Consider the following 19,680-nt stretch of genomic DNA (forward strand, 5'->3'; position numbering starts at 1 on the left):
CACAAACTTTCGAAGTAAATCTTAAATTGCATTGTTAGCTTGAATCTATTGGCTAAAAATTACAATTAATTATTATAGTTATTTCCATAATTTCTCAAATGTACTTAACTTAACTAAGAAATACTAAAATCGGTTTAAACTGGACATGAAAGTTTAAATAAAAATAACATGTCAAAAATCAAAGTAATTTTCAGACGTAATTAACAAAAATGTTTCAAGAGAAAAGAAATAGTCACGTATGTTACGATGTTTTTGTATCTAGATTGAAGTTTATTTGCCCCATAAAGGTAAATCTAATATTGTTTTCTATTATCAGAACAGTTAGAAGTTACATCATAACGTAGCAAACGTAGTAAAAATGTTTTTGGAGAAAGAGTTATGTCTCAAAGATAAGCTGTAACGTATGTTACAAAAATGCAGTACTTAATACGCACTAGTTAAAAGTTGAACAAGGGGGAACAAAGCTAACAAATGAAGTTAAGGTTTGCTTAAATAATATAGTTAAGGCTTGCTTACACATAAGTTTATCCAACACGTTATCCAGAACTTCAGGCAAGATCTCAAGTGACCTTATTTTAGAAGACGGTTCAGTAACTATACAAATTATATCTTTTAACGGAATCCATATTTTATCCTTCTTTTGATGCCTCTTGAATTTGGTTTGCCGTTGCAAGTTTCCTTTGTGTTCTAGGAAACTAATATGGGCCTCTTCGTCTTCCTCGTCAATTTCCTGGACCTGTCTTATGTATGGTTTACCAGAGTACAGTGCGGCAACGTAGTTGCTTGGCTCAGGAACGACCCTTGTCAATTCATCACTATCTCCTGATACCTCCTGTGCACATACATTCTCGTTTTGAAATGATTTCTTTTTTGTTTTTATCGGTCGATGATGTTAGTGAACATTCTCGCGAACCTTTACAGCACGAGTCTTTTTGGAATGTTCCATTAAAACACTTTCTGCAGAAACATAATTTATCACGTACCCAAATAGAATTTACCTTCAAAGAAGAAACGCCATGAACCTTCATGGTTTCTACGTTTTTGCAAGCAACTTTGAGAAAATTTGCGGGATTTTCATAATCTTCCGTGAAAAGATATGAATAGACTATGGCACTTGCATCCTGCTTTGCCCATTCATAGAAATTGGTCGCATCTTGTATGACATACTTTCCATTATTGACAGCTTGGTCTGCTTTTCTCTTTGCCACTCCTCCGATTGGATCAGAGGGGCCTTTCCCATGGCCAGCCTCCATGTAATTCCACGATGCCATCACGCCAAAATACTCCTCGTGACAGCTAAGTATTTTGAAAATTGTCTTGTTTGTATACTTGTTTGTCGGAGAATCGGTCCAGTAGTGCACCATTTGCAAATTTGGAACAACTTGTTTTAGCAGTGGGACTAATTTACCAATTAGTGTATAGATAAAGGTGCCATCGTGAGTGCTTTCTTGTGAGCCCGGTTGTTTGTAATACATTGCGACAGGATGAATTGTCCCCTGAGTTGGACTTCAGTAGGCAGATTGAATCTCGTTTTGAGATCTGCACCTATAGTCTTCCGCAAAATCCACGTAAATGTACACATGGTTTGGGGTCAAACTTTCTTTGAGATATTTCTGTCCCCTGAATTGAGCAGCAATCCTGCTGATATGGCTACGGAATGTAAGTGTATCCTTGTGTAAAACAGCTTCGAATTGAGCATGACTGATCGTTTGTGTGATCAATTTTCTTTTCTTTGATGCTTTCCCCTTATAAGTCACTTCAACTTTTTTCCAAACGTCATATGTGAAGTCATTTTCTTTTGTATTGTGAATTAATAAAGAGATTTTTGCGTCGCTGTTCTAGACGAAAGCTTCCGTTAGGGTTGTTGGAACTGGTGTGAATTTTCTTAGCATTTTTATCTTCAAAGCATAGTTTTGATGTTGCGTGCACAAGCAAGTTCTTCTATTGCCAAAGTTGGCAAGAACGAAGTTTTTGGGTCTCATCCGAGCAAAAGATGCAAACGAACATGACATTTTTATATGCTCAGCTACGAACCTTTGATGGAGATTATTCAAATAGTCATTGAGTACTCGCTTTTGGATACGGGGTTTTCCTGTTTTTACTTTTCTGGCGTCACATTTTCCAGGGAGTGCTGTGAAAACTTCGTCACGGTTATAAAAGTTTATTACGGCAGCATAAACCTTAGGCTAAAATCCTCTTTTCGATTTGGTTGGACTTATCAACTTATTTTGTACTATCGATAACTTTCTTCGGTCGGTTGCAGCTTTCGTTTCGGTATAACGCAGAAGTCTATATTTCTTCAAAATTTCGCCACTGATTATTGAACGAATGCCTTTCCTGGAGTTCTTTCTCTCTTTTCCAGCTTTGCGTATCTCACCGGATAAAGTTTCTGCAAACAGTACTTTTTTTTTATTTCTGCTGCATTCTTAGGATTAATCCCCGCAGTTCTCATAATTTTATTCGTTTTACAGTTCGGTGTATCCTTTTTTCCGCGCGATCGAGCGATTTGTTTTTGAAGAGAATTGCACGTCTTCTTCAAATCTTTCTTTTTATTTTCCAATTTCCTTATCCTTTTGTGTAGCCGGTCATCGCTTAGTCGTTTTCGTTTTCTGTATGCCTCGCCTTGCTTTTTGTTTTTTGCACTCCTTCTCAAGAAACTTAGGGTCTTCCAGCTTTTTCCGTTCCCTGTCATCCTTTTGTTTTTGAGCGTTTGATTTCACCATTGTCGTTCTAAAACGTGAAGACATCTTTTTAATATATGAAAAACGAAACAAAAGCAACATTGCTCACATTTTAGCCTAAACAAGTAGTTTAAACTGGTGAAATTTTATGTAACATACGTTACTTTAATACGGTAGCGCAAAATATTTGTGGCAATATTGTAAATTACATTTAAAACAGTTTGCAAACACGAAAAAAAGAAGATCGAATGATTATAGAAAGAATATCAGTCCTTTTTTCCAACGATAACGCAATGTTACGCATTTAAGGCGATGTTTTCCATTCATACCACACAAAATCTCGGTATGCAATTTTAGACCTAGAAACCCTGCTATTCGTGACTTAGTAGGTGAATAAAACCATGGCTAAATTTGTAAAGTGATACGGATCACGAAGTTCATGCTATCGAGGATGAGATACGTTAGCATTTATATTAAAATTGTAACATACGTTACTATTTCTTTAGTTTCATACAATAGATAATAGCTGAACAAGCTAAGTATACATAGTAAAGTATTCCTAAAGTCAAGGCCATACAATACCTCAAAAAATTAAGTAATTTAGAAGAAAGAACTAAAATCCTTATTTAGATTATAATTATTTTTGACAAAGTCATCGTTTACAAAAAAGTAAAGATGCAAGTTCAAGTGCCACTATTGCCCCTCGCTCGATCAATGATATATTTCGTAATTCTGGAAATCTCCCGCGGTTTAATCCAATTTCTGTTTAACTCGTATCTTTTAATGCTTACACAGCAATGGGAGGAATAAGAAGAGAAGCTAAATCGTTTCAAAAACGTGCCAATAGCACGAAAAAAGAACCATCTGTATTGTGTAAAAGTATTGTGTGCAGTATTTTTTTTAAAAAATTAACACAACTTCTCAAAGAAAAACCAAAAAAAATTAAAGATAGCTCCCTCCCTCAATACAAAAACATAACTAGCGCCCTGGACGATGAGACTACATTCACTGCAAAAAACGTGTCGGAGCCTGAGATTAAGGTTGGGAAGACGACGGATGTGCTAATTTCGTTCCCAGCCCTTACGTTTTTGGGAATCCGGTTACCGTGGGTTAGAATACCACACGTATAATGTTTTTAAAAAGGACAGAGAAAACGTGGTTTTATTTTGATGACAAAGACAGACATTACCATGACATTAACATGACATTGCCTTTTCTTAATTACCTTCGTAATTCTTTAATGTAATATTTCTATGGTCCAATTCTGTAATCTGGTATTTTCTCCTAAAATTCTCAAGCACGTTCTCCAGTATAGCTAGCTATATCTTCTTTCACGACTTTTGTTGTATGTATTTTGCCAGTTTTTTCTTCTCAGCCCCTTATAACTTACCTAAAGAGGTATAGCTATCTACTCTAATTTTATTTATTTGGTGCCTAAAGTTGTTCTTATTGTGTTACTATATTTTATCATTAAATACGATGATCTTAATAATCGTATTTTTTGTTGTCTTGTATAGCTAGCTAGCTAGCTAACCTGATTTAAGCTAAAAATTTGGTCCTATTTTTTCTCTATACCTTTTTAAATGTTTACATATTCTGCGGTATGCCCTTTTGGCTTTAACAATTGCGTGGCAGGGCAAAAAGATGCAGGCGCTAGGTGAAGTGAGGTTCTTTTCAGTTTGTTTTGTATTCAGTGAAAAGAGGTCTTATCCTGTGGATTTCTTATCTGGAAAATATTGCATTGTTGAGGTTTATAAATTATTATCAAATGTAGATTGATGCCTTCTGATTTATTTGAATTCATTTAAAGTCCTAAGAATGCCTTTGTGTAACGAAATGAACTGATAATTACTTTGCTTTACTTGGAACCCCCATCTTTTTTCCTGCCATGTAAATGCCAAACTTGAGAAAGCTTACAGCAGAAAATGTAAACATTGGAATACCAAATCCACTTTGGTTGATATATATATTTGAAGTAATCAATCAAAACATCAAACTTGACAAACATGACACATAGAATTCATTCACATAGAGTTTTACATAGATTATTTATTGTAACCAATGTCGATCAGGCATTCTGAATACGAAGACCAGAACCCATTTATGACAGCCAAGCTTAGTTTGAACTGGTATATTAATAAGACAATATAAACTGTTTTGTCTGTCTATATATACCAAGAAGTATTACCTGAGGTCAAAAATTAAGACTGAGCTTGCGAGGTCGATACAAACGGAGGTAATATTTTTTTGAAGAGATGGATAAAACAGTTTATATTGTATATTAACTGATTGCTATTTTGTTTGGAATTTTAGAAACCAGGATTATTTTTTAAAGATTTACTTGTGAAAAGTTTGTAAGAACAAGGTTTTGAAAAAGAGAAGAAAATGTATCAATTTTTCAAATACCGTAATGCTTCGAATAAACTCCCCCTTCTATTAAACGCCCGCCTCGAATAGATGCCCCTCCTTTTCAGTCATTTTTTAAATAGACGCCCCCTCGAATAGACGCCCCCCCCCCTTGAATAGACGCCCCTCCCTCATAAGGGGAGTTTATATGAGGAGATAGTAAAAGTATGCTTCTTACTTACTTACTTTTTTTCTAAATATTAGGTTTAAGGTTGAAAATTTAGCTTTTCGTTTTTGAGGTTCATTCTCTAAAACATGTGAATATCTTTTATTTTCTGTTGTGAAGATATATAAAAACTGCAAAAGAGACGAAGTGTAAAAAATTTAATAGACGCCCCCTTGAATAGAAGCTTTTTTTACATTTTTTTTATATAGATGTACAAAAAGAAAACAAAACATTTGAATATCCATGTGTAGAAATTTTTTGAACCAAAGTGTATTCTTCATGTCCAGAGCATCAGGTTCTTGTTTTAAGTGCTGCTTATTAAGATGCCCTGAGTGTTAGGCGGATCTCAATGAGTATCAAGTTTGTTTCCAAGTACGCAACTCAGAACAGCATATTTAAAAAATAAATTACAAGCTACCGACATAGGAGATGTCCATAAGAGTTTGTTGATGTCTTCATTTCATTGCACCACAATGATTATATAATTGAATTGTTATCTCATAACCACCATTTGTGGAAGTGTTGATGACATAAAATAAATAAATAAAATATATATAGGTGAAGGAAATTCAATGTAAAAAGGGTGGGTGGGTGGTTAACTGTAAGCTTAAGGTACATTTGAGGAACTAGTGCAGTGTAAGGTGTCAAATGACGAAGAGAAACCTAATGTATACTAACCACGAGTGCTAAAAAAACTGTACTTTTGTCACCACAATTTTCAATTGTTTCAGATAGTGACCCTCTTGTTCTTAACTAAATCACCTTAAATAGCCGGAAAAATATTCAATTTTCTATTGATCTTATATTTTTTAAAAAACTGTTTTCTTAATGTTGTCAAAGCAATGGTTATTGTAAGTAGTTTTAATATATATATAGTTTATTGACTTTGAAAACAATCATGTGTCTATCACAAATTGTAAATAGCCCGTATTACCACTCCAATATTTAGCAAATAAAAGCGTATGAAATATCATGTTTTATGGAATCGTCATTTGTCAATGGTGTGACTGTTTCAAAAATATTTATTTCAGTTACATAGTAATTTGTCTTAAAACAGTTTCTTATTAAGTTGAAACATTTTTTTTTAAATTTGCCACAATCTTATTATAAAAATGTTATTGAAGTGAAAACCCTTTCCTAATTGTTTCATTGCAATGAAAATCTTTTAAAATTTAAAAATTGTAAAAACGAGAATATCCATAGTCATTAATCCCGATAAATTTTAATCATTGGATGACAATAATAAAAATTTTCATAGCATAAGAAAATAGGTGAAATTTGAGAGTTTCTTATGTCATTTTTGGAGCATTTGTAAGATTTTAGGTACGCAGTGTATCACCACCTCAAAAAATTTCGATGTGCTATGCGTGTGATTTAAAAAAACTACCTATATTACCAATTTTTTTAACTGTACTGACTAATGCCTACAAGCAATAAGGTGTTACTTTAGTTGGTTCTGGGGATTTAGATATCCTAAATAGGGTTTGTACAGGCTTTATTTTATACTTTTATTTTCTTATCCCTATAAAGTTTTGACGTTAAATGCCAAAGCTTTTTTTAATGCTTCATGCTTTAATATTTTATTAAGTTCTTCAGAGGTCCTTTTTTAAAAAAAACCACCATCTGTTTTTAAAAAAGTAAAAGTATATATTGCATGTGAGATATCAATACAATATAATGCAAAAGAATCAAATTTTCTGCTATTTGTGAAGTTCTTTGTATAAGTAAAAGAAAAGAAAACCTTTTTTTAATTTTTATTTTTAAAAACTCTGCAAATAGCTTCTACCTGTGGAGGTTGCAAAAATTTGTCAGCTAAACCTTAGTGCACAAAAATTAAATGCATCTTAAACTTAAAATTAAATATTTCATGTGTTAAGGTGGATATAAATCTCGTGGCTGGTCAAGTCCATTTATTTGGCAATCAAAAAAATCAGTGTATAGTAAAGCGAGTCTTTAATTAAACTTTGTAACTACCTATATGGGACAAAAATGTATTTTAACAATAAAAAAATTCCATGCGAAAAAATGTGCACACGTTTTGCCAATAATATATAATCTATATTATAATGCCCGTATACGTCTGTCCGTCTGTCGTGCAAAATGGTATCTTAGCTGCGCAGGTAGCGAGACACACGTGATGTGGTATAAAAAGAATGGGCGAACCTGTAGATTTTTCCACAGGTTAACGACTATTACTACATATATTATTATTGGGAAAATTTGCATCTACAATTCTTTAAGGTGTAAAATATCTAGTTATAAGTGTTTAATTTGCCATGATTTTGATTATATAAATGTCAAAATGTATTATTTCCAATTTTTTTGTAAATTTAAGATGTTTGCAGACATTTTCCTTAGCACTATCTAAAGTTTTTATACTTTGGCTACTCCCAAATTTTATAGTTTGTTTAATAATATCAACTTTTCGCGAATCTGTAATAAATAAAAGTACCCTTACTTTGTAAAAAACATTTCATGGCATATTAATAAAACAAAAATTGCTATTTTTTTCAACAATTTAATTTACCCCTAAGTGAAACTATTCAGTGTAAATATCGATTGTTTATTTATTTAGAGTTTTATGATTATTACACTTTATTCTTTTCTGTATAGGAATGCCGTTGATAAACAATGTGTTATTTTCATTGCATGAACAAGTAGAGTAGAGAGTCTTTTCGCTCATAAAAGGCACGATTGGTTGCCGGTCAATTGTTCTTTTGTTTTTTTATCCTGATGGTTAATTGTCCAATTTTGGCAATCACTGAACGTTGACCACCTAGTTAAAGCATAGAAAATGATTTAAAAATTTGTGATTGGTGTATTCTTTCTCTGTAATACTTGAGCAGAATAAAATACTTGAAGTCATTATGTTTTCCTACCAACTCCAGAATTATCACAAAAAACTGAATGATACAGGATTTATTATTTTTAAAAGTTTTTAGAGTTATGATGTAAATACAAATTCAATCGTCAGTATGGGTAGTTTGTCATGGGTGATTAATTTTGCCAATTCAGTGGTTGGTGTTGGTGTTTTGGCAATGCCATATTGCTTTTATCAGGTAAGTTTTATATTTTGTCACATTAGGCCATCATTTCTTTGCAGTATACTAATAGTGTATTTTGTGTTCAAAATGACTGTGAGCAGCTTTATTCTGAGTCTTTCATAATTTACTGACTGGTGAACCTGTGGATTCTTTGACTTATGTTTTAATTTCTGTTTCATTGCACAATTTTGCACTTTTCTGTTTTAGTGTGGAATATTACTGGCTTCATTGATGATTTTATCTGCTGCAACACTGACAAAATGCACATGCGAATTCTTACTAAGATCAGCTAGTTACACCAGAAGAACAACATTTGAGCAAATTGGTAAAGTAATAAAAATATTGCCAATTTTCTTGATGACATGTGTATTATTTTTATAACATTTGTGTAAAAAATAGTGACAATATGCAAAATATGGTATGGTAGTATTTTGTTACCTAAAAGATTTAGAATTTAGCAAATGTTCTGCCACTACTTTTATGACCTGCTTTATACAGGGTTTGAATAAGAAATATAAAGTCGGTTTCCAAGAACCGACTGATCGTAGAGAAAACCTCCTTGCAGCTGTGGTCAGGGTGGACTGTAGGCCACTTGCCATTGACCCCTTGTTAATGCAAATGGTGACATGCTAATTCAAGCTCTGTTATGAGAATGAAGCATGACTTCACTTGTGTCTGATCATTGCAGTGATAACGACAACTCCCAATTAAAAATACTTGTTGACTTTTCTAATAAAGCATCTATATTTTTCTTTGATCACGCAAGAATAAAGCATACATTTAGAATAAAATTACGAAAATCAATTAGGAGCATTTTTTTTAATCATCTGATACTATACAATTTCAAAATTTGCCTCTGGATTTGACCCAGTCAGGGCTAATCATTCCAAATGCGAATTTCCAGCTGTAACACCCAAAGCATTCGTCAAATGCCTGAATATAGTTCTCTGATAAACAAGTTGTGGCAAGCTTAACCATGTTTTTTCTGATTAGAGCAACCTTTTTTAGTACTGCAAACAATATCCAACAAAACTTATCAGTGTTCTTGGCATGTCATCCAGGGTGGAGCTTGGAAAAGCTAATTCCTGCATTTTCTTGACATTTTTAATTTTTTTTTGTAATTTTACTACTAAAGAAGGCAAATTTTTAACTGCTAACAGTACTGGAAACAGTTAGTATTATAATAATGGCTAGCCTGGAGACCTGACATTAAAGCGTTGGGTTAAGCCACTAGTAATTGAGCGTTAAATGCCAGGTTAAGCACTTTTGTAGGTACCCCTTGTTGCACATCCTGTTTGGAGGCTTTAGTGCAGGTATATAATCTGTCATGCTTACAGCAGTAAATCTGTCTATTTCAGCAAAAGGTAGCAATAAATAAGGGCATGAATCTGGTTATAATTGAAGCCTGGGGAAATAACAATTTTGTATCTGTCTTAGGGGAAACTGTTCTGTTGGGAGAAATGTTAGGCTGGGGGGGGGGGGAGCATTGATTTCACTACATAAAAAAATTTGAAAATGGACATTTAAGAAGTCACATCACTCCTAAATCAGTGAGTTAAAAGTTAAAACCGAAAACAAACCTCCCTCGAAATAGCCACATTACGTTAGGTCATCCACAAAGTATGCGGTCATCAAAATAGCTTGGGTTTTTTAGTTTGTATTAATTTTTATTTCCAAATCTTTTTTGCTTTTTGAATTATTCAAAAAAAAAATAAAAAACAATCTGATAGAATTGCTTTTTCAACTGCTTCTAAACCGCCACAGAGGGTTTACCAAGCTCTCCTCTATTTTAAGGTCCGTTTATAAATATATCAATGTGTAAATGTGAGTCGAGAGAAAGAAAAATTTTGGTTTGCTGAACTATGGCACATTTGGCGTACGGTTTTTCAAGAAATTTGAACCCAGAGTTAGCTAAACACAAAACATTAAACCACTTTTACTTTGTTGACTAAATTGACTAAAGAAGATAAACAGAAATCTTGCTGGCAGATGAAAGAAAAAAGTATTATGTAGAAAGTATAATCAAAAAGCTTATTCTTTTTTATGGCCTAATACCAGACAGCTACGATGGAGGGCCAGATTTTTAATTGGTCATCAGCAATAGCAACTACTAACTTTCCAGCTACCTAACTTCCTGACTATAAAAGTTGCCATACTTTTTTAATATGCTTAAGTAGCATATTTGAAAGTTTGCAACTTTCTTGTTTATACTAGATTATCTTGACATGCTGAAAAAATATATTTTAGTCAATTGTATTCTGTATTTTTTTATAAGAAAAGAAACTTTGTTATTTAGCTTATCATATTTATGGACGCCTTGGGAAGCTTGTTACTGAAATCAGGTATGTGCTATTATTTTTGTATATATATTTTAAAGATGGGGTATCATATTAAGACTGTATTGATCGATACAAGTGAGAGCTAATCTACATTACAGTCTCATGATTGATTATATATATTACAATCTTGCGTTGTAAACCATGAAGGTTGTTGACTTCTAAAAAGTCATACGTTTAATTCTCTGTAATAAATAATATATCCCTTTCGTCAAAATACAATCTATATAAGACTCAGCAATATTTATTTATTTTCTACAGTTAGCTGTGTGCAGTTGAACAGCAAAAATATGGTCAAATTATGCTTGCAGAATACTCCAAATCTAGGCATAAAACCATAGCTTTGGTCTTTATAAACTATTTTTCTTAAACTATTTTTTCATAAACTATTTTTTATTCATTTTCAATGTTTTTATTAAGACCAAAGTTTTCCTCCCAGTTTAATTGATTTTGTTGCTATGCTCAAAAAGTTGGATGGGATACAGTGCAAAAAAAATTCTATAATCTTAATCTTTGGAGTGTATTTGGAGGTTTATTTGGGAAAAGTTAACTTCTGTGTGTTTCTTGTCGTTTTCACTCTTTGTATTTTTTTTTTTATTATTTTCAGTATAATTGGTCTTTTACTTGGTACGCTTGTTGCATTCCAAGTTGTGATAGGTGATCTCGCTCCAGCAATAATACATAACACATTTGGTTTGCAGGTATGAAATAAGATTTCAAAATCTATCAGGTCTATTATTTTAATCGAAAAAAAAAATGACTGTAAAATTTATTTCTGTTAGGAGGCAGAAATTGTGTTATATATTTATTGTGAATTTGGCTTTTGATGAAGAGTCTTATAAAGTTAGATAAACTGGGTTTTCTGTAACTGTGTTTTTATTTTTAGGAATCATGGGCACTGAGAACAATTGTGATGATAGCATCCTGCGGTCTGATTATTCCAATTAGCTTGATGCGAAATGTGTCCAGTTTAGCAAGTTTGAATGCAATATCAATGGCATTTTACATGTTTTTTATATTCGTGGTATGTATTTTGTTACAAGAAATATGATGAATTGGAAACTATGCATGTTCTCCAGGTATTATGCATAATAACACTAACCCTAAGTGGAAACTATGCAAAACATCCAGTTAATATTTTTTTTAATTAATTTTCTTTTTATTAATTTTCCGTCATTGACAATTTAGGACACTTTATTTGTCATCTGATCTTCTGGTAAAAAAGGAAGAAAAAATATCTATCCTCTTTAAGACATTCGTTTCAGACCTTAGCTTTTTTCTCAATAAGAAATTTGAAAACGAATCGCGAAAATTTATTTTGTAGAAGCTTAGAGTTTTAGATATCGCGAAAGTGTTTCTCGTGAAATATATATGAAATTTTTTCAAACTTTTAATCAAAGTGTTTTTAATCAAAGAACAATTTTTTAAAGAATCACATTAAGAATTATTTAAGGTTTAAAATTTGATTTTCTAAAAATTACAACGGTGAAGAAAAGTGTGTTGTTGGGAGTAAATAATACTAAAAAGTGTGGACGAATACCCGATAATGTAGACAAATATGGGATTTCTGCATTATTACTATATTATTATCTTATCTAGATTGTTTGTTTTGCATTACCAAGTATATATCTAAAAGATTGGTGGAACAAAGTCAACTTCTGGAATTTTTCTGCATTCTTTCAGTGCTTACCGATTATTTCAATTTCTTTCACATGCCAAGCGTAAGCACTTTTCGTAATGCATGGATTTCATTATTAAAAAATAAAGTTCTGGGTTTGGTTCTTTAAATAGGAACCGCAGCTTTCGCATGAATATTTTCAGCCTAATTTTTTCAGTCTCTTACTCTGCCCAGTGATTCCTTTTACTTGTTGAGTTTAATATATTGTTGTAATTCTGCAATGTTGTTTTAGGCAAGTTTTAGTCATGTACAGTGCACTACCAGATCCTAACATGAAAGTCATGACAGAAATCATTAACAAAGCCATCAATCTTGTGGCAGGGATATATATTACGGTGGGTTGTCTAATGTCATGCTCTGTTGAAGATATTATTTTGGTTTGTCTGTTCAGTATTCATATTAATGTGGAAAGTTTATCATTTCTTGAACGTGATAGTTTAGTAGGTGACTTTTCGGGAGATCATTCTCCCATCATCAGGGAAAGTGGAATGATGTGGAGGCTGTATTTATATAATTGCAGAGGACCAAAATTCATAAAAATTAACCAATCAGGAACAAGCTGATAATTATAGCTAATTAGGGTACTTAATAGTTCTGTGTTGTGCAGAAGCTGAAATTTTTTCCTTCTTCTAACCATTACATTTAGACTATTAATTTCTGCTAGTATTATTCTTTGAAAAATAATAAGTAACAGAAATCCGATCTGGAGGTCTCGTGGATGCCATTTCTGTAATTAACAGCGGTTTAAGATTTTACACTAGTCTCCCGGAATTTCTTTTGTGTTTTACCTAACATTGTCTAAAAATCAGGCTAATTTTCTAATCTTTAAAGTATTAGTGACTTTTGAGAACCTTGTTCCAGGAAACTGACAAGGCACAAAAGTAACAATAAGGATAAAAACTTATAAAAAATAAAAAGGCGTTAAAAAAACGCATTAGAAAATAAACGAAATTCGATGTAAAAATGTTTATCTTTCATTTGAGAATGGGTTTATGGACAACCAGTTTGTTTTTTTGCTTCAAAACATTTGCAATGTCAACTGGCTTTCAACAAACTTTAATTGCACCGAGTGAGTGGACCGTATCAGGACCATACTATTTCTGTTTTTGCGTCAATCAAACAAGGAGAACAAAGTGCGCATGCGTGTAAGCTTTGTATTGCAATTACTAGAAAAATGATTTTTTATACTTTAGGTTTTAAATAAGTATTGAATGTGTTAAACGTTACACTTTAATATGGGCCATTTTAATTTAACGTGAATTTTTAAAATTCGCGTTAATTTTGTTCCTCGTTAATTTTCTTGAATAAGAGTATACACATACGTGGCACCTTTCAGTTTTATTGTTAACTCGGTCGGTTTCTGTTTGTCTAGGTTGGGACGTTCGGCTACATTTCATTTTTCCAAGATGGTATACATGGAGATATTTTGGAGAATTTTCCACATGGGTTTTTCACAGATGGAATAAAATTTGGTGAGTGTATCGTATACGTTAAAACAATTCTGTTTATCGTTGTCAACCTTTCGTAAGATGGTGAAAAGCGATTTTCACATCGTAGCAGGAGTAGTATTTGTCTTTTAAACACAATATTTTGGTAAATGACTGTATAATTTTTTTGGGACTTCAAAAAGTTTAACATTGTAAAAACTAACTGTCTCGAACCGTCATGATTCAGCTCTAACCGAAAAGTTACAGAGAAGTATTTCTACTGCTGTTTTGAAGAAGTGTATGAGCCTATAATCACCGGTTTTTTGAACAATTTGTCTGTTTGAATAAGTATTTATATTAGAACGTTACAAATTTCTGTTAGTTTAATATTCACACTTCCTTATTTCATGATTAGTGTCTTTTTTTTGTTATTTTATTCCCCCACTAGTTCGCATTTCATCAGCTAGCTGGTTGTTATTCAGTAATCTGTTTCCTAACTAGCTTTCCTATCACACCTGAAACATTCAGCCACAAAGCTATGTGGTACATGGACATGAACTTAGCAAATTCAGATTTAATTCCCATATAGCAGTTTTGAGTTTAATGATAAAACTTATTGCAGGAAGAAGCTATAGTTATACTGATTTACTGCTCTGGAAGTAGCTATCACAAAAATGAATTTCTGTTCGTTGTTGTTTTGGTGGTTTTAAAATAACCTTATTTTACTTTCAATAGGTTTCTGGCTTTCTGTTATTCTCAGCTTTCCACTCATTGTTTTTCCCGTCCGTGCTGCCATCAATTCGTTACTCTTTGCAAACAAAAGACAGGTATGAACAATCATTTTTTGCCTCTACTGCAAAGCCTAAAGTTTTAGGTTGTTTTGAATTTCCTGTTTGTAGGTGTGCAAGTCTAAAGTGCATGTTTGTTTTGCCGGAAGCAATTTATGAGAATATATTCCGCCATATTTATCAATAGTTCACGATACGCGAAAATTTCCTTCGCGAAATTCTTGATTTTCAAACCCTTAATTACTGAATATATTTATCGCGAAAATTTCCCGCATCCTTTTTATCGTGCATTTTTACTATAACGTGTTTTACTTTTTTGGGAGAAGGCTTGCAGGTAGATAGCTAAGTATCGCATTTGTTATTTAGGCCTGCGATACTTTGGGTGTCCTTATAACAATTGGCTCCTGTTACGGACATACCACATGGATACTTAATGTAGTGAAGAGATCAATTTAAATAATCGATCAAAAACTGTTACCCTTCACAGCATGCTCAGAGAGAGAAATAAAATATAACAAAAATATAAAAAAAATATTTAAAAGTTAGAATGTAATAAAAAACAACAACAATTTCTATTCTTTCTATTCTCAAATGTTGGCAGTTTAGAGAAACCATGTACATATTTGATTTGCTTATAAGCAAATTCATTTTCAAGTATGTTTCAAGATAGCCACACCTAAAATAACTTAAAAAATGGATTCTTCCTAAAATCTCCTAAACTTGTTCATGGTGACAATTACGTTTTTTTATATTGTAAATTTTTTTTATTCTGTTTTTTTTTATGACAACAAATTGATTATATGTTTAATCCTGCAACAGGCATAATAAATTATGTTTATATAATTATGCTTGTACTGGTAATTTCCTCCTTAATGTTTGGAAAGTTCTCAATCATCCCCAATATTAAAAAGTCTTTTTAAAACTCCATTAAATGTAGACTTTTTATCCTTAAATCTCTTTAATTTTTCATCACAAAACTATATAGTTTGTCACATGTTTTTATTTTCAAAATAAATAGAAATGTTACACAAAATAATTTGTTCTTCAAACGTGGTTTTACTTTTAAAATATCCTGAAATATTTTCAGTTTCCTGATGTCGTTAAATCTCCTTAAGGCTCCTCAGCTTTGCTTTAAAAAAATTAAACCATCTCAAAAAAGGTTGAAAGTCCTTGAATTTATCTCCTCAAAGTTGACTCTATAAAAAAGAGTGCCAAGCCTTCAGATAGTAATCTGTATATCTTTAAATGTCGTGAAATAATAATTCAACTTTAAAATATCGCTTTTGTTTTAGGGCGTACTACATGATGTTATTTCTAGCGCATCAGATTACATCGCACCCGATCAGTTCACCTATATTACTGTTGGTTTAGTTACCAGTACGCTAGTGATTGGGATATTAATTCCAAACAGTAAGTACTTTTGATTGGTGTGTTTTGTTATAGAAGTCTGAGGAGAAATGTTTTCTACTGATTAAAAAATATCTTTTATTGACACTGTTTTTTCGGTACGTTTCATCTTGTGTCATTTTGCGGTGTGTATGCCTGTTTATCTGCTTCGTTCGATATAAATAGGGAAAAAGGGAGTAGAAATGAAAAAATTTAAAAATAGTTAAAAATTTTACAATTAAGACGACTTATCTGTGCCATGGATGGCAATCCATTTTTAATTTATTTAGCAAGTATCAGCATCTATCGATTTTCATTCTAGTTGAAACTGTATTGTCGATAACCGGTGCACTCGTTGGGACGTTTCTCTGTTTTGTTTTCCCTTCCGCATTGTTTCTAATGTCAGGCGCTAAAGACCACATGAAAAGGCTTGCGCAGGTAGGTCAATGATATTTTACAACGGGATTCTCGCTCTTTTAGAAATTGTCAGAAAGCTTGAAGTTATAGGCAAAATGTTAGGAAAAATTGACAGAAATTTTAAACTTCCCACTAAGTCCACGTATTGCATATGCTTCTTATTCTAATATAACGTTTTTCAATGACAGTTTTTATCTTCAGCTTGTATATGTTTCAATCTTTTTTTCTTCTTCATGTATATTGCACATTTTCTTCTTCCTTAAACAGTTAGCTTGTCAGTCATCATCAGTCACAGCTAGAGGAAAAAGTTGGGAAGAAAATTTGAAAATATAAGAATTTTTACCTAAAAATGCCAGGAAAATAATGTCAGAAATTTTGAGTGTATAAGATTTTATAATGAATTTATTAACATATTTATCAATTTCTACGCGTTCCTCGCAATGCACTACTTTTCCACGTTAAGTGACCCGAAAAAAATAAATATCTAATGGTTTTAGTTTATCTTGGTAGCAAGTACCATTGCTATGGTATTGAGCACCATGTCTGTCCTGTCAGGTGTTCAGCATAACCAACCACGCCCTGCACATAAAGTACATGATGCTGCCGCTCCTATGCAACAAGTTGGGGGTGACAACGCCCATCTAAACAATGCCGCTTTAGACGCTGTCGTTAAAGCGACTGATGCAGTTAAGAGTAGAGTAAATGTGGAGGAAATCAAGAATAAAGGCGTGCATCAATTTGGTCATGTGAAAGACGAAAATGAAGTTAACGTCGCCGTGCAACAAGTCGATACGTCGGCGCCAAAGCTTTCAGCTGATCAAAATCATGATGGTGCAAAACCTCTGGAGCCACAGGTAAAGGAAAATGAGTCGAGGATGGAAAAGAAAGCTATAGTAGAAAATGTTCAAGATACTCACGCAGACAAAAAAGAGGATCTAGACAAATCAGATTTGAAAATAGCTGATAGTAAATCACACGAAATTGTTAATCGAGACGTTGAAAACTCGCTTAATCAGAAACCGGATGTGCTGGCTGAAAATATAGCTAATAAAGTGCAGATTCGACATCAATTGTCCAATGGCGAGAAAACTGAAGACATAAAAAAAACAGATTCTGTAAACAGTGTTAACAATAAAGCATTGAAGACAGAGGAATTGAAAGTAAAAGAAGAGGAGCATATCAGCGAAACAAAATCACCACTCAACGACACTCTAAAAAACGGTGGCGATACCGAAAGTATATTGGGACCTAACGATGCAGGAAAGAATAACGAAATTTCGAAAAATAGCCAAGTTTCGAACGACAATCAAGTTTTAATAAAGAAAGAATTAAAGAACATTAAAGTTTCGGAAGATAGTCTTGTTACGAAAGAGATTATAGAACGCAGTCCCACCGAACTGGAAAAAAAAGATAGCTTGAACATGTCGAAAGTTATAGATCGAAAACCAAGACCTGGCAGAGATATTTTGAGTTCGTAGGGCATAAATTATTTTTATCATGGTTGTGAATTGTGAGGAGAAGGGGAATGATGTTTGGTGTGAAAAACGACGGCAGCGGGAAAACCTAAACATGCCAGGTGCCGAAACTTAAACAGGCCAGGTGCCGAAAACCACATAAGTCAGGTACCGAAAGTAAAACGAATCGTTCGAATAAACGTTCGCGTTGGAAAAATTTATGCACTAGTTGTGAAAGCAATATTTATGTTTTTTTTTATTTTTTCTTGTATATACTATACTGTATTGATTTATTTTATCTAAGTAAATCTATAGTATTGGGTAGACAGCCAACTAAACAACGAAGTCTGGAAATTGCCTTAGAAAATGGATAAAAGTCTTTAAAAAAAAAAATTATTCTGTTTTGAAAATAAAAAATCCGAATGAAAATTTTCTGACCTGGATTTTGTTTAGCGTACTTAAAAGTTTTGTGACTCGACGTATTCATGATGTCACGTGTGTTTACTTTTGCAACGTGCAAGGCGAGGTGCCGCGTTCCAAAATTGACAAAAACTCACGAAATTCGCGAAAATTATTTCCCTGTAGTTCAAAGGAAAGATTATTTGTAACCACCTGTGAAGTCAATGTTTTTGTTTCTTTGTCTGTTTGTTTCTTTGTTTGTTTGTTTGTTTGCACAGGATAGCGAGAAAAGCTGAATAAACAGTATTCTCATAGTATGGAATTCTTCCTGTGTTATTACGTATTTAAAATAAGCTTTTTATTCATTGAGATTAAATTTAGTAATTCGTAGAATGTTAAATATACATTTGAATTTGATTTATGTTTCTAAATTTACGAAAATTTTCATTTAATATATTACGTTATTATTTTTATGCAAAATAAATTGTACAATATGTTGACTACTTTTTAAATTAAACAAAATCAAAATTTAGCCACGGGGACACGAAACAATTCTTTTAGGCGATAGTAACAATACTATGTTAGTTACAATTGCCTAAAAAATATCATGCTCACAATAATAATTTTGTTTTCGTTAACAAAATGCGAAATCAAATTGATTTGATGTTGTGTCTTGTTACTGATAACAAAAAAAATCTGCGAGTAAAAAATAAATGTTACTGGTAGCAGAGAAACCTTTTTACTCAGAAACTTTTTATATTCCACGACAACACTGTGGCAGCATTTTTGTATTCAGTAATTATATACCAAGTCTTTCTTTGTTGTGATGGAATGTTACCTGTTGCACAAGTTTGTGGCTATTATCACAAGATTATCACGAGACAGATAAAACGTAAATTGCAGAGAAACTCTCCGATCGATCAATCATATATCATAGCAAAGTTAAATAGCCTTGGAGCATAATTTTGGTACAGTAATATATAGGGCCAATAAATCCGACAGTTCTCAAAGTGCAAGTAATATCTACCTCCAACGCAGTCTAAAAATCCAAAGAAAATCCTGACAGATGATATCTTTTTTTTGTGAGAACTAAAATCTATTAATTTTTTAGGGATTTGTGAAACTCGATTTTTATAATGCATTCACGTTTGTATAATATATGTCTAGAATATTTATTTTCTGCATCAGTTGATGCGAAAATGAAATTTGATTCTTATGATTCTAAGTTACACTTTCAGTAATTCAAATTATCCGAAAATTACCTAAATTGTTGTACGTGTCAACGTCCTAACACATCTCCTGCATTTAAGGGAGTCATTTGAAGTTTTAAATTTCGTGATAAAACATACACATGTTGGTGTCGTTCACGGAAGGAAAAACTACTGCGCGTAGGCCGATTAAAAGTATACGCAGAGAAAAAACAGCAGGAAAGAAGTTACATGGCAGGACATAGTATGTTCTTGATAATAATTATACGTTGTCTTTGGGGGATAATTTT

At 32.7% G+C, this 19,680-nt stretch overlaps 1 protein-coding gene across 1 annotated transcript; it reads left to right on the forward strand.

The window, feature by feature from the left end:
• Positions 1–7,553: 7,553 nt before the first annotated feature.
• On the forward strand, positions 7,554–18,714 carry LOC130649540 (putative sodium-coupled neutral amino acid transporter 10). The gene is made up of 12 exons (XM_057455834.1): positions 7,554–8,312; positions 8,505–8,622; positions 10,594–10,639; positions 11,241–11,334; positions 11,520–11,657; positions 12,233–12,354; positions 12,544–12,646; positions 13,684–13,783; positions 14,474–14,565; positions 15,819–15,936; positions 16,235–16,350; positions 16,827–18,714. The coding sequence occupies exons 1-12, from the start codon at positions 8,229–8,231 to the stop codon at positions 17,805–17,807; spliced, it is 2,112 nt and encodes a 703-aa protein (XP_057311817.1). The 5' UTR covers positions 7,554–8,228; the 3' UTR covers positions 17,808–18,714.
• Positions 18,715–19,680: the final 966 nt, after the last annotated feature.

The sequence above is a fragment of the Hydractinia symbiolongicarpus genome, chromosome 7, assembly GCF_029227915.1.
Source record: "Hydractinia symbiolongicarpus strain clone_291-10 chromosome 7, HSymV2.1, whole genome shotgun sequence".
NCBI lineage: Eukaryota > Metazoa > Cnidaria > Hydrozoa > Anthoathecata > Hydractiniidae > Hydractinia > Hydractinia symbiolongicarpus.